Source organism: Miniopterus natalensis, chromosome 2 (assembly GCF_054644295.1).
Source record: "Miniopterus natalensis isolate mMinNat1 chromosome 2, mMinNat1.hap1, whole genome shotgun sequence".
NCBI classification, from domain to species: domain Eukaryota; kingdom Metazoa; phylum Chordata; class Mammalia; order Chiroptera; family Miniopteridae; genus Miniopterus; species Miniopterus natalensis.
Genome location: NC_142082.1, coordinates 146,339,816 through 146,353,012, shown reverse-complemented (window position 1 = coordinate 146,353,012; position 13,197 = coordinate 146,339,816). Strand labels below are relative to the sequence as shown.

At 38.7% G+C, this 13,197-nt stretch overlaps 1 protein-coding gene across 2 annotated transcripts in view; it reads right to left on the bottom strand.

The window, feature by feature from the left end:
* NELL2 (neural EGFL like 2) overlaps positions 1-13,197 on the bottom strand; it is a 285,918-nt gene that overhangs the window by 18,284 nt on the left and 254,437 nt on the right. For both annotated transcript variants that reach the window (XM_087814712.1, XM_087814711.1), the window contains exon 17: positions 3,745-3,885. In XM_087814712.1, the coding sequence (XP_087670838.1) occupies positions 3,745-3,885 (141 nt within the window). The remainder of the gene's footprint in view (positions 1-3,744; positions 3,886-13,197) is intronic.

Genomic DNA, 13,197 nt, shown 5'->3' with positions numbered 1-13,197 from the left:
CTGTTGTTCAGAAACAGAAACATGGTGCTTGCTCAGAAATAATCATCCTCTTAAAACTGTGTCCTTCTACATACTAACGGACACTTCTACAGATCACTGAAATTGCAGTAAATAGGTAGGTGCTTAGAAGAAGTATTTTAGTTTTTTTAAATATATATAACATAGGTGGGTTCTTTTAAAGAATCCTTCAGAGCACCGTGTCTTCTGAAAGGGTAGCTCATTTTTGTGATAATCACTATAAATTCTATTGGAAGGTAACTGAAGAATCATCATTCCAGAACTGGGGTTTTGAAAAAACAAGAACGTCCACTGTTCTGTGTAAGCATCTCATAGAATATTGTCTTCATCTTTAATGGGTAGTTTAATTTTCTTTGTTATTTACTGAATACTCATGAATGCACTAATTGTGTTTTGTCTTGATCACTACTATATATACACGTATATACATACACACATATATACACACACACACATATATATTTACTTCTAACATATCTACTATAAATCATACTATGTGCTAGGCTATGTTCCTAACACACTTCTGATTAAAATATCATCCACCATACATCTCTTTGTCATTAGGAAAATAAATATATCATCTACTAGGTGCCTAGAACTGTTGTAGACACTGATGACTGACAAGCAAACAAATTCTATGGCTCTCCCTACCTAACCCCCCGCCACCTCACCTGAGGGTATGCATTTTTTATTGATTTTTATAGCGAGGAAGGGAGAAAGAGAGAAACACCGACGTGAGAGAGAAACACTGATTGGTTGCCTCCCGTATGAACCCCGAGCAGGGATTGAACCCTCAGCCTGGGTATGTGCCCTGCCCAGGAACTGACCCTACCACAGTCAGGTGTAGGGGGCGACGCTCAAGCAACTGAGCCACACCAGCCTGGGCAAATTCCATGATTCTTGAAGCTTATGCTCTAGATCAGGTAATAAGCAAGGAAACAAACTAATACATACAAACATTTCAGGGAAATGTGCAATTTCTATGAAGAAAAGCGAAACAGGGTAAGTGAATGGTGTCTGTGGTAAGGTGCTATTTTAAATTGGGAGTCCAGGAAAAGCCATTTTGGAGGAAATCTAAATTAAAAAAAAAAAAAAAAAAAGGCAAAGATCTGGGAGAAGAACATTCCAGACAAAAAGAATAGCACATGAGAAGGGAATCAGTTGGGTGTATTTGAGAAATGTCAAGAAAGCTAATAGCCATATCACGTAGGCCTTTGTAAACCATTGTTAGGGTTTGGATTTTCCTTTCCTCTGAGTGAAAGGAGAAGCCGGTAGGGTTTATGAGAAAGCCAGGAGAGAGCGGCGTCCTCAAAGCCAAGGGAAGAAAGTTGTTTCAAGAGGAAGAAATGACCAAAGACCTCACGTAGGTGAGAGGGGGTGAGATGCAAGGTACAAGGGAGGGCTTATTTTCTGATAGGAGAAATGAAATTTCATTCAGTGAAACAGGAGGGAGGGAAAGCAGCAGATAAAGACATAAATGAGAGTCGGCGGGCACAGGTCCTGGTACAGAAGTGAGGTGCTTCTGTTTTCTCGGTCAAATAAGGAGGGCCATCAACAGAAAATGAAGAGAAAGGAAGTGGTACCTGAGATTGGAGGAGACTGGTTGTATCAGACAGTTGCAAGGGAAAGTTACTAAGGAAATAAAATAGAAATGCTGGACAGTGCTGACGGCCCTTGCAGTAGGTGGCCTATAAGATGGCCCCCAACGATCCTCGGTATTTACTATTTAGGCTCTTATGTAATCCTCTCCCTAGAAGGTGGGCCAGGCTTATCGACTCACTTCTAACAGAATACGGGAAAAGTGCTGAAATGTCACATCTGAGGTTAAGTTATAAAAAGGCTGTGGATTCCATCTTGGACCCTTGCTCTCTCTTGAATTGCTTACTCCAGGGGAATCCAGCCCCATGGAGTGGCTCGTGTGATAAGGAAACAAGGCATGCCGATAGCCACACGAGTGACCTTGAAAACAGATTCCCATTCCCTCCAATACTACCCCAGACAAGTCTTCAAGATGAGACCATGGACTGGCCAACAACTTAACTGCAACCTCATGAGAAACCTCAAACCAGAGGCTTACACCTAAGCTGCTGTGAGATAATTTTTTGCTGTTTTCAGCTGCCACATTTTGGGGGGTAATCAATAGATAACTGATACAAACCTCTTGAGATCTGTGGTCATAAGTTTAAAAGACAGTGAGCACGGTTACAAATGTAAAGTAAGATGGTCAGCAGAGGTATATTTTTTCTATCCATGTTCTGATGTACAGAAAAGGGTGTGCAAGGATACCAAGCAGAATGAAACACAGACTACCCCCAGAGGAGAAGTGGAAAGGATGAGGGAGAGGGGGAATAAAATAAAGATGAGTTTTCAGCTTTAAAATATATATATTTCTGCATGATTTATTTATAACCAGCTTATATTCATCTTTTATGTGTGTAACTCAGAAAAAAAGGCAAAAAGAAGACTCTGTCTCATAATATACTATAGAATATAATATACTATAGAATACAGACAAAATAGTTTAACAGGAAAGAGCAAAATCACACCGTTTGATCTGCTTTTTGAACTGCAATCTGGTTCTTGGAATTATCTACAGGGCTCAAAGTACTCACTCTGAAACATTAACAAGTGCAAGGTAAAGCCCTCAGACCAAAGTTAAGTGGTTATTTGCAAATGCCAGGTTTTAGCCCCTGGTAAGACAAGCAGATTCTCATTTCCATGTAAGAACCCAGATGGCCCCTCTGCCCAAGGTCCAGAGCTCTGCAGCTGCTGGCGAAGCATGCTGGGGGCCTTGCATCTGTCACCCAAGTCTTTTTCACTTTTCTCCCTGTGAAAACCTTTTGAGGCACAAAGATGAAAGATATCTTATCATTTAGGTGTCAACCACTGTTAAGTTAGATTCTCCAAGGCTTTCCTTTTAGCCACATTTATTCTCTCAGGCTGTTACTCTATGAAGGTATAAACACAAATGGAGAAAATAATGACTTTTTGAGGTTTGTTTTGCTCTCCATTCCTGTGGCTAACATTTGATGGCAAATCCTTTCAGTGTAGGCAGTTTCCCTGGCAATTATTCACTGGGCTCTGCTTACTCTGCCTGCTGTCTAAAAATTGTGCCCTTTACGGAGGGTACAGAGAAGCAGAGCTGTCTGTCAATTCACTGAAATTAATTCAAAATTAATGGTAAATAAGTGAATATAATTGGGTTGAATTTTCCACTCCTATCAGATTGAACTCTTCTCTCAAGCAGGGACCCTATCTTCTGTATTCAACATGCAACATCCAGTAAACATCTCTTACTTTGCAGGCAGGTGATATGTTAGGAATGGCGCAGAGTATCGTGTATTGTGCATTTTATACTTGGCCACACCACCATCATATTTCCTCTACCCCCTTTTCCTTCTCTATCCTGCTTTCCTCATCTGTTTTTTCTAGCTTTTCTGGGGTCATATTTTTGCATGCTGCCGTTCAAAAGTGTATCTGATACTATGGGTTTATCCCTTCAATGGCTGCAGATATCTGCAGAGAATTGATTTAGTGTCACAAATTTTAATCACCTAAAAATCAATGATCATAATTAGCAAGCAAAAGTTAGATTTTAACATGTTTCCAATCACTGCTGCATAATCACACAACTATAAACATTAGATCAATGGCAGCAATTTACATCTTACTGTATATTCCTCAGGTTCAAGAGGAGTCCTTAAACTCTAGGTCTTCTATACTGACCTTCGCACGATTCTCCACTGGGGGAAAACATTCCATTGTCATGGTAGCCATCTCTGCACTCACAGTGGTACCACCCAGGCAGGTTGATGCAGTTAGCACGGCTATCACACTGAACGAAGCCATCCGAGCACTCATCAATGTCTGTGGGGGAAAGAAAACCAAAATGGGCTCTGATATAATTACTGCTTTTATCTCAAAGAAACAAAAATATTCTATTAACATTTTAGTGCCAGAAAATCCTAACAACTGAGAAGACATAAGATCAAGAGAGTCTACTTGGTTATTGGAAGCTATACAGAAAGAATATAGTGGTATCGGTAACAGGAGAAACATCTAGACAGCTTTTTTGTTGCAAAAGTCATCCAACTATAGGAAAATGGAAAGAAACCATCTGTGATAGTCATTAGTGCTGCTCACCAAACATTCCCAAGCTAGGATTGCCACGGGACTTCCTGAAGCTAATTAGGAAGTGACATGTGTCACTGCTAGGCAGAGCCTTAGAGATGCAGTGTGTGATTCACATGTATTCTTCCCCATCAAAATGACCAGCAACTTTCAAAGGCTCTGAAAACCAGCCACAGTTCCTGAGAGAGGATGCTGTAGAGCACATTCCTCCTCTACTTGGAATGGACACATAGTATGACCAAGAAATTACAACCTAATGCATCATTCATCATCAATATATGGCAATACATTCATGCATCAATATGCTTCATCTTTCTGAAAATATATGCCACTTACGTCACTTTTTTTGCTAACCCTCATCTGAGGATATTTTTCCCCCCATTGATCTTTAGAGAGAGTAGAAGGAAGGGAGGGAGGGGGAGGGAGGGAGGGAGAGAGAGAAACGTCAATGTGAGAGAGACACATAGATTGGTTGCCTCCTGCTTGTGCCCGAACAGGGCTGAGGATTGAACCTGCATCCCAGGTACATGCCCTTGACCAGGAATCTAACCCACAACCTTTCCATGCTTGGGCCAATGCTCTAACCACTGAGCCACACGGGCAGGGCCATTCATGTCACTTTTTTAATGGGTTTTGCATATATTACCGTATTCAACCCTCAAAAATTATCATGGGATTTAATGAAGGTTATCTATACACTCATGGCTGCCTGCATGTAGACACATGAAATTGGCAAAATTCTCTAAACAAAGAGAGCAGTGTATCTTGAGTCTCATATATTTCCTCCAGTAACTTATTACTATTCCCAAATATCATAAGCCCTGTATTCTCCTGGTTCCATTTGCTGCCTAATTGGAACATCCAACACCATCCAAGTCTCTTCCTTTGCTCATGGAGGGAAATGTAATTCCCAGAGCCTTACAGAGTGTCCCCTTCTTCTCAAATACCTCTGGGTTTCTGGGTGCCTTGGGGTTGAATCAGCCCCTGCTAAGTGATCTGATGGCACTGCACCATTGTAGCCGCCGATAATATTCACATGCACCCACTCCCATCTCCCGGCCTTGTGCTGTGACTGAAGACTCCACTCGCCAAGGCTGCTAGCCCTTTCTCCTATGCTTCCCACGCCGCGACACGCGTCCTGCCGCAGTGGCCAGGCACGATGCTGTCCCTCACGGGGGAGGGGATCCGGCTGAAGGGAAGCCCCCAGGCAGTTCGCTCCAGCTCAGCAGAGGCTGCTTCCTGCCTATTGCAATCTCTTCTAACTCCAAAGTCTTGGAAGCATATAATCCTTTAATTTTTTTTAATTTCCTCTTTTCCTATGTGCAAATTTGAAAGAGGCAATTCTTTGAATAACTAACTAAAGTTTAGTTGTTTGTTTAGAAAAAGAGAAATAAGCAATCATTCATTTGCTTCTGATAAGCCCAGAGTCCCTTCACTAAAACAAAGCACAAACCATGCTCTTAGATTAGGTAATAGGCCGACAAAATAGATATTTTATATTATTGCAAAGCTTGAACGTGATTTCTGAACTAGGGATGTTTTTGTCTCTGTGGTGCCTCTTCTGAAGAGTCAGTTCCGTATGTCAGTAGTTGCCACTGTCAGAGTAATTGCTAGTGACCAAGTCAGCTACCCACTCACTTCCCGACACGTGTGGGTTCATTCCACTTACTAGGGCCTCGGAGGTTTTATGAAGCAGCCTATTTGTATTTCAAAGGCCTCCCCAGCTGATGAACCCTGATTATAAACGGGACCAACACGCTACGCTCATTCAGCTTTCTATGGGCTTTTCTTCCAACCCAAATGATGCAGAAAATGGATTATGTCATTTCTTAAGTGCATGGGCAAAAGAAAATAGGTTGGGATTTAAGCTTCAGAAGTCAGCTTCTCGGAAGAAGGCCATGGGAGTATGTTCAGAACATCTCAGCTTAGAGGAATCTGGTCACTGGCTTTGGTGGTTTGGAGGTGACTGTTAATGGACAGAGCCACTGAAGCAGCTCTCGGGTCTGCAGTTAGCTTTAAACAGTCCCTGTCTCTCGCCTGAACACAGCTGCAGGGTTACCTCGGATCCCATGACATAAATACGCACTAATAGCCGAGAACTCAATTTTGAAAATGAAATGTATTTTAATAAACACTGCCTTGATAATTATTCAAAGTGTATATACACTTTTGGGGGACACCCTATATTTTTCAATTTTTATTTCTTATTTTCTCTCATCACCCTTTTTTAGTCACAATGCCTACTCCTATATGGTCTCATCTCCACTTCTTTTTATTTACAATACAGCAGCCTGCCTTGATCTATAAACATACTCACTAAAGACTAGAAATGCTTTGCATCGTATTACTCAGTTTTCTGAAGACTGGGGATGCACCTATATTGGCCACAATGTATTTTCACATACAGTTGGAGTATTATCTTATCATGTAATTATTACTAAATAGTATTTTAGAAGATGCATACACAAATATATGCATCACTTGTTGACTTACCATTCATCATTTACTGCATACTTGTTATGAGCCAAGCACTAAGTGCTGGGGGAACACGGATGAACAAACCAGAAGTAATTCTTGTTCTCACGGGGTTTTCTATTTATCTAAATTGTGTTTATTTTAAGAAAATTAAATTTATAAAAATCTGAATTTATACCCATGTAGGACAGTGCTTCCCAGTATGGTCTATAATGATATTATGTGACAATAGGCAAATCCTTTATTTTAATGGCTACATATTCATATCTCTGGATTATTTCCATTTATAGCAAGTGATACTAAATTTGAATTTAACATTTAAATTTAAAAAGGGAGAGGGATTACAGAAACAATATTAAGTAAATATTGGCATATGAATATGACAGCATTATGAAGGGATACACAAATGACCGGAGTTTTGAAAACACCAAGATATAGAACATTTATTCACATTTCGGAAGGATTTTCTGAGTCATTCCTTAGGTAGTGAATTGTCTTAATTTATTTAAAATATGACTCAATTTACAAAATATATAAGTATACATGTGTTATAGTTCAAATTATATACTTGCTACCATGTAGGACAGAAAAGAAAAACTAGTCAAATAATATATTTTGCTTCATTTTACACTTTAATGTTCCTGATCATTTTGATTGGTTTATGCAAACTCTTCTACTTTGGTGAAAGTCAGTAGGAAATGAAAGTGTGCTTGAATTGACAAAGTGCGCAGTTCTCACCAGAAGGCAAGTTTGTTTGGCTTGTGGCTCTTTTAAAAGTCAAAGATAAAACAAACACCCTCATCTGTAAGTTATTTGATAGGCTTTGTTTCTCAGTAAGTATTTAGCAAGTGAAGAATTGAAATCTGATCCACAATTTAATAGTTAAGTATATTTTATCCATACACAAATGTGAATATTACTGAGTTATAACATACGGATGCAGACATATTATGCTTTACATATTGTGTAATAACAGAAAATAGTAAAAAGAATTTTCAAAGATTTTATTTCTTGGATACTTTCTTTAGTCAGGTAAAACCAGATTTCTATTTGAGTTAGATAAACAGAGAACAGCAGACCTAGGGGAGAAAAACCTTACTATTTTATTCCATATAGGACTACCAAGTTTGAACATATTACTTTCCAAATGGAAGAAAAGTATTCAAAAAATTAGTACAGGAATGATAAGCGCATATGATTTAGTCTTGAGTATAAGGACTTAAATCTTGTGCTCTGTAGGCACATTATGTAAACAACTAAAAATAAGCTTTATGAAAAACTATAATTTCATTATATATTATATCTCAGTGAGGAACTGGTTCCTAGTTCCTTAGTCCCAATTAGAACATTTTTAGTAGCTACATTTAGAACAGCCAGCTAGTGATGATATTAAGATGCTGTCCCCAAGCACAGAGAATCTAAAATCCGAAAGATATTGAGCCATCCAACAACAGTCATCAACAGCAGTCATACTCCAGGGATCAAAATAGACCGTAAAACTGGAAGGCACTGTTGAGGGTAGATTTTCTAGAAAGCACCTATGTTTTGAGGCGATCATTAAAAACCAACCAACAAGCAGACAAACAAGAAAGGAAAATGAATGAACGCAAAAAAGCTCACACATGTCAGAGTCTTGTTTCCTTTGTTTCCCTCTGGTGTGGAAACTAAGACTAAGACCGGTTCCTGCTACAGTGGCACACAGACCGCTGGCTTCAGAGTGAGCTGCTGAAAATGGCTTTTGCCATAAGCATTTAAAGGGTCACTTTGAAAAATGACAAATTGTTTCCTTGTAAAATTAAATGCAGTTATAAAATGAGATACCTGAGTGATCATCTCTTTCCCATAATGGTTATTTCTATCGTAACAACATAACTAAGAATAAAAAGTATAAAAATGTCCAGGACTGTCCATACCTAAAATAGACCTTAATCATTAATTTAACCTGTTCCCCTTTAAAGCTAAGAGAAAATCAATTCATTGCTGCTGTATACGAATGAAAAGAAAATCCATTTTTTAAGTGAGCATATTTTTAATGGCAAAGTCAAATAATAAGTATCATCTTTCATACTGTTTATCATTAATAAAAACCTGACATCATTTCTCATAAAAATAGTACTTGAACTATTTACATCGCTATTCTATGCCCAGGTAGTTAAATTATACTGATAAACAGCAGGCAATTAAACATCCTCAAAACAATTAATCGACTCTTGATTACCCACATGTGGATTATTTGCTTTCTAGATTATCTGCAGCACTTTTTTTTAATCACAAGGTCATTTCCCTATCTCTTTTGTTGAGCTTGTGGGGTGTCTGCTTTCAACATTTAGATGTGAGTGCTCCAGGAATGCAACCTCATTAAAGCATTCTATTTTTTTAAATAACTATGCCAGATTTGGGTGTATTGTCCAAAATTTTATAAGAAGACTTATTTTCTCAATAAATTTTTTAAAAATAAAATATAATAACACGTAAATAAATTCTTAAAATCATAATATCTTATTCACAAGTTGAGTGATGATTTAGTGAAAATTTTCATTGCTTTATAGTTTATAATTAGGAAGTTAATGACTGCTCTTTAAAAAAGCATAATATAATTTCATCATTACATCACTTAGTCTTCATAACCACCATATTCTTATCGCTGTGTTTCAGATAAAGAAGCGGTGAGAGCAAATCCATTGCCCAAGGTCACACAATAGACCAGAACTCTTTCAATGCCAAGACTGGTCCAATTTCTTCCACACTAGGCTGCCTCTCAAAACCAACACCTGGCCAATCAGAAACAGCTTCTGCTTGAGGTCTCAGTGAGTAACTTAAGGTGAGTTAATTCCAGCTATTTGGTTTGTTAGCTGTGTAACTTTGAATATTTTACTAAACCTCTCTGAGCTTTCTGTTTCTGAGCTAGAAATAATCCTCTCTCTCTGTCTCCCAACAGTGTGCTGTTAACTGCTTCCGTTAACTATCCAAGGACTCACAGAAGTGATGTCTGGCTCATAGCAGACACTTGATATGTGTCAATTCCATCTCCACCTCTAAAATAACCCTTCAGAGTTTACTTAAGTATGTTTACTTGTCATTTGATCATTTGAAAGGAGCAGAGGGAAATACAGTTTTACAAAGTAGGGGCTAGGCCAGAGAATATCTTTTCTTCTGTGGACAATTTGGAGCCATTGAAGAGTTAACAGAGTGATGTGGCCCAAGGTACACTTTGGGAAAACAGGCAGTGCCTATATGTTGAACAGACAGGACTGGGCAAGACTAGAGGCAGCCTCATATGTTCATGAGGCTGATTTTCATTGTCTAAGGAAAAGGTAATAAAGATTTTAATTAAGGGAAAAAACAGTGGAAATAGGAATAAAGAAGCTTTGGGGTTTGTGTTTTTTTTTTCCAATTGCTTATCTTTAGTCTGTATAAGAGGCTCTTTCATGTTCCCTGTTGATATCAGACCAGCCAAGTTCACATTCCACATGTCTGGGTGCATACCATACAGACAACAAGATCGAGACAACCTGATTTTTTAGTGTGTGGCTCCTGGAGTATTATTATTTTATCATTTTTTTTCCCCTTAAAAGTCTTTGCATATGGTGTCCTATTGCCTAGAATGTTCTTCTCTCTCTCATACCCTCACCCAGTTAGTTAACTGTTTCTAATCCAACTATGCCTCATACTAAAATTAACTTCCTTGGGGAAGCCTTTCTTGACTCGGAAGCTGTGTTAGATCTCCTATTGCTCATTGTTTTTTGTACCTTCCCCCATGTGTCCCTTGTATTTTGCCTTAATAGCAACTATCACAAGATTTTCTGTGTTCCGAACCTGCAAATATTACACTGACTTAATCAGAATAACTTCAGTTCTGGAGGAAGCCCTCCCTACCTTTCTTCCTTCTTTTCAAAAGTACAGCTGTGAGTATGTAAAACACAGAGTCTCTTCTTGTTTTATTATTTATTAATTCTTGTATTATTTTTCCATATGAACAGCTGTAAACCTGCTTTGCCCCACCCTGTATACTATTGTCTCTCTAGTAAACAATATTTGCATGGTCACAATGATGTAAATAATATGGATTTTCAAATTTTCAATAGAGGGCATGGAGTATTTCATTATGGCTACTGAAAAGAACACTCTATCAACCCTGAAATATAGAAAGACAGAAGACAGGAGTTGGGAGAGGGATGTTGGAGACAGCAGAAGAGAGGTTAGAAAATAGAAGTGAAGGGCAGAACAAATATCTTTATTTTACATGGTGAGAAATCAAGAAAAACTATTTATAGTAGGTAAAACAATGAAGGTGAAATACATATTGCTGGAGGCTGAAAAGGTATCTTACATTACAGTGAATGGGAGGGTAGCTCTCATCCATCAGAGCAAGTTTTAGACTGATACCGTCTAAAACGGACCAATTAAATAAGCATAGTGTAATCATATTAGCAGAACTGGAAGTGGTCCCTCCCAGCACCTTGTCTCAACGGGAGTTTCATGAGAGAATTAGGTCGTGGTGCCCTAAGGCTGCTGTGTAAGTCGTGAATTAACTTCTTTCCCGTAAAGCTGGTATGGTACTAGTCAGGCACCATCTTTGGGAGATATGAGGAGTAAGTCTCTCAGGTGACTTCTGGTTTCACAGTTCAGATGAGGAACTCCTCTAAAGGCTGCTCGACAGTGAGCAGGAAGTATCAGGGGACTATTGCTTTTCATTCTAAGTTCTATGCTTTTTTATATTTTTAAACCATGTGTCCTTTCCTTCATACACATCAAGATATTTTTAAAGAACATTCAGAGGTTTCATTTTAGAAGTGTTGAGTATAACAGGATAGCAATTATGCTAGTAGTGATGCCCAGATAAAAAGAGAAATGAGACAGAAGCCGTGGAAAAAGATAGCAAGACAGGAGACATGAGGATGCCAATCAGAGCTGATACTACAAGATGCTACTAAAATGGGAACAGGTTGGATGAAACTACTAAAGCTGAGATTATAGAGAGAACAGAAAGCATCAAGGACAGTCCTTGAGGGAAAAACTGAGGGACAGAAAAGGAGGAGGAGCTGCAGGAGGAACTGTTAGCAGCGAGGTGGGAAGATCACAAATCTAACCACAAAACCAAGGGAGAGAGAGTGTTGAGGAAGAAAACAGACTGTCGGCAATCCTAAGGAGCATTTCCGATTGCCTCTTGATGCAGTGTTAAGAATAAATGCTTCTGGCTTAACAAAGAATTGAAACTCTCTCTGATGTATGAGCAACAAGTTAAACCAAGCATTTAATAAAATGAAATTCTGGAAACCTCTTAAAACTTAAACATCTTTGCAGCTTCTTCCCCGTTAAAAGGTAGCTAATGTGTAGGATATGAGCCTTGGAATACTTTTACTTACTCACTTAACAAGTACATATCAAATGTCTATCATAAAAAAATACAGTAGACATTATAGAGGTGTACACAAGAGCTCACAGCCTAATAAAAAGACACAGTATTAGCATAAATAACTCAGATGCAAGGTAGATCTGAGGCCCATAAGAACAGTACAGATGAAGAAATATGTGAATTCAGAAAAAGACATTATCTCATTCTGAAACTGATCGAGGAAAACTAGGCCACTAGAGTAAAACATAGCTTAGCAGAAATTTCCAGACTTATTCCTGCAAATACTAGCCAATTACTTAAGATATCTATTCATTTATTTGATTGTAACCAAGTACCTACTTCAAAAATAAGCACGCTTTTTTCATATATTAGATGAATGTGAAGCATTTGCGGGCTCTACACTAATAAGTACACTGCTCTTCATCAGGGTAACAATAGGAAAGTCTAATTCCTGGGCTTCCCTGAGCCACTTTCTAGCAGCGAGGATTCCATTGTCTTCTTGATCTACCTTCATTATTTCCAGAAGGAGAAGAGAGAAGCTGATTTTCTAAAACTATCTGGTAGGAACAAGAGGGCTAGAGTGTGTTTGTGTAATGATTTACCGCAAGCTTTCTAATTATTAATATAGCACTACAAGAGTCTTTATGCATTTTGATGAGCTCACTTACTGGTTATGCAGGAACATGAGCTTTGAACGGCATTCCAGGACTGGTAAGATGGCCATCAAAATAGCTATTCTGTATTTATTTGCAAGCTAACTGACAAACTTATATCACAAGAAATATGGCTTTGAGGGAAATGAGCTCACTGATGCCAATAAAAAATGGAATACCTCAGTTTCCATATGTCTGAAAAAGCAGTCACCTGATGGAACCTTGAGTGGGTCCTAACCATGAAATGTCTTGGGGGAAGGCTTCCACTGGCTTTGAGCGAGTGTCAGAGCTCTGACAGGCTATCTACTTTCAAACCGTTTTATTCTAACAATTGCTTCCATCTCTGCTGAAACACCCATTAGCTTGATGCAGGTTTCTCAGCCACTAACAAAACATCACATCTCTCCCACACAGATAACTGAAGGGAAAAAATACCTAAAAGAAAAAAACTGAGCAAACCGTAACTCCTTCCAATGAAGAGAAACAACCTATGGGTTTCTTAAAGACAGGTTTGCTCTTTTATGGAGCTCTGAAGACCTCTTAACCACACAGACTGATGGCAAC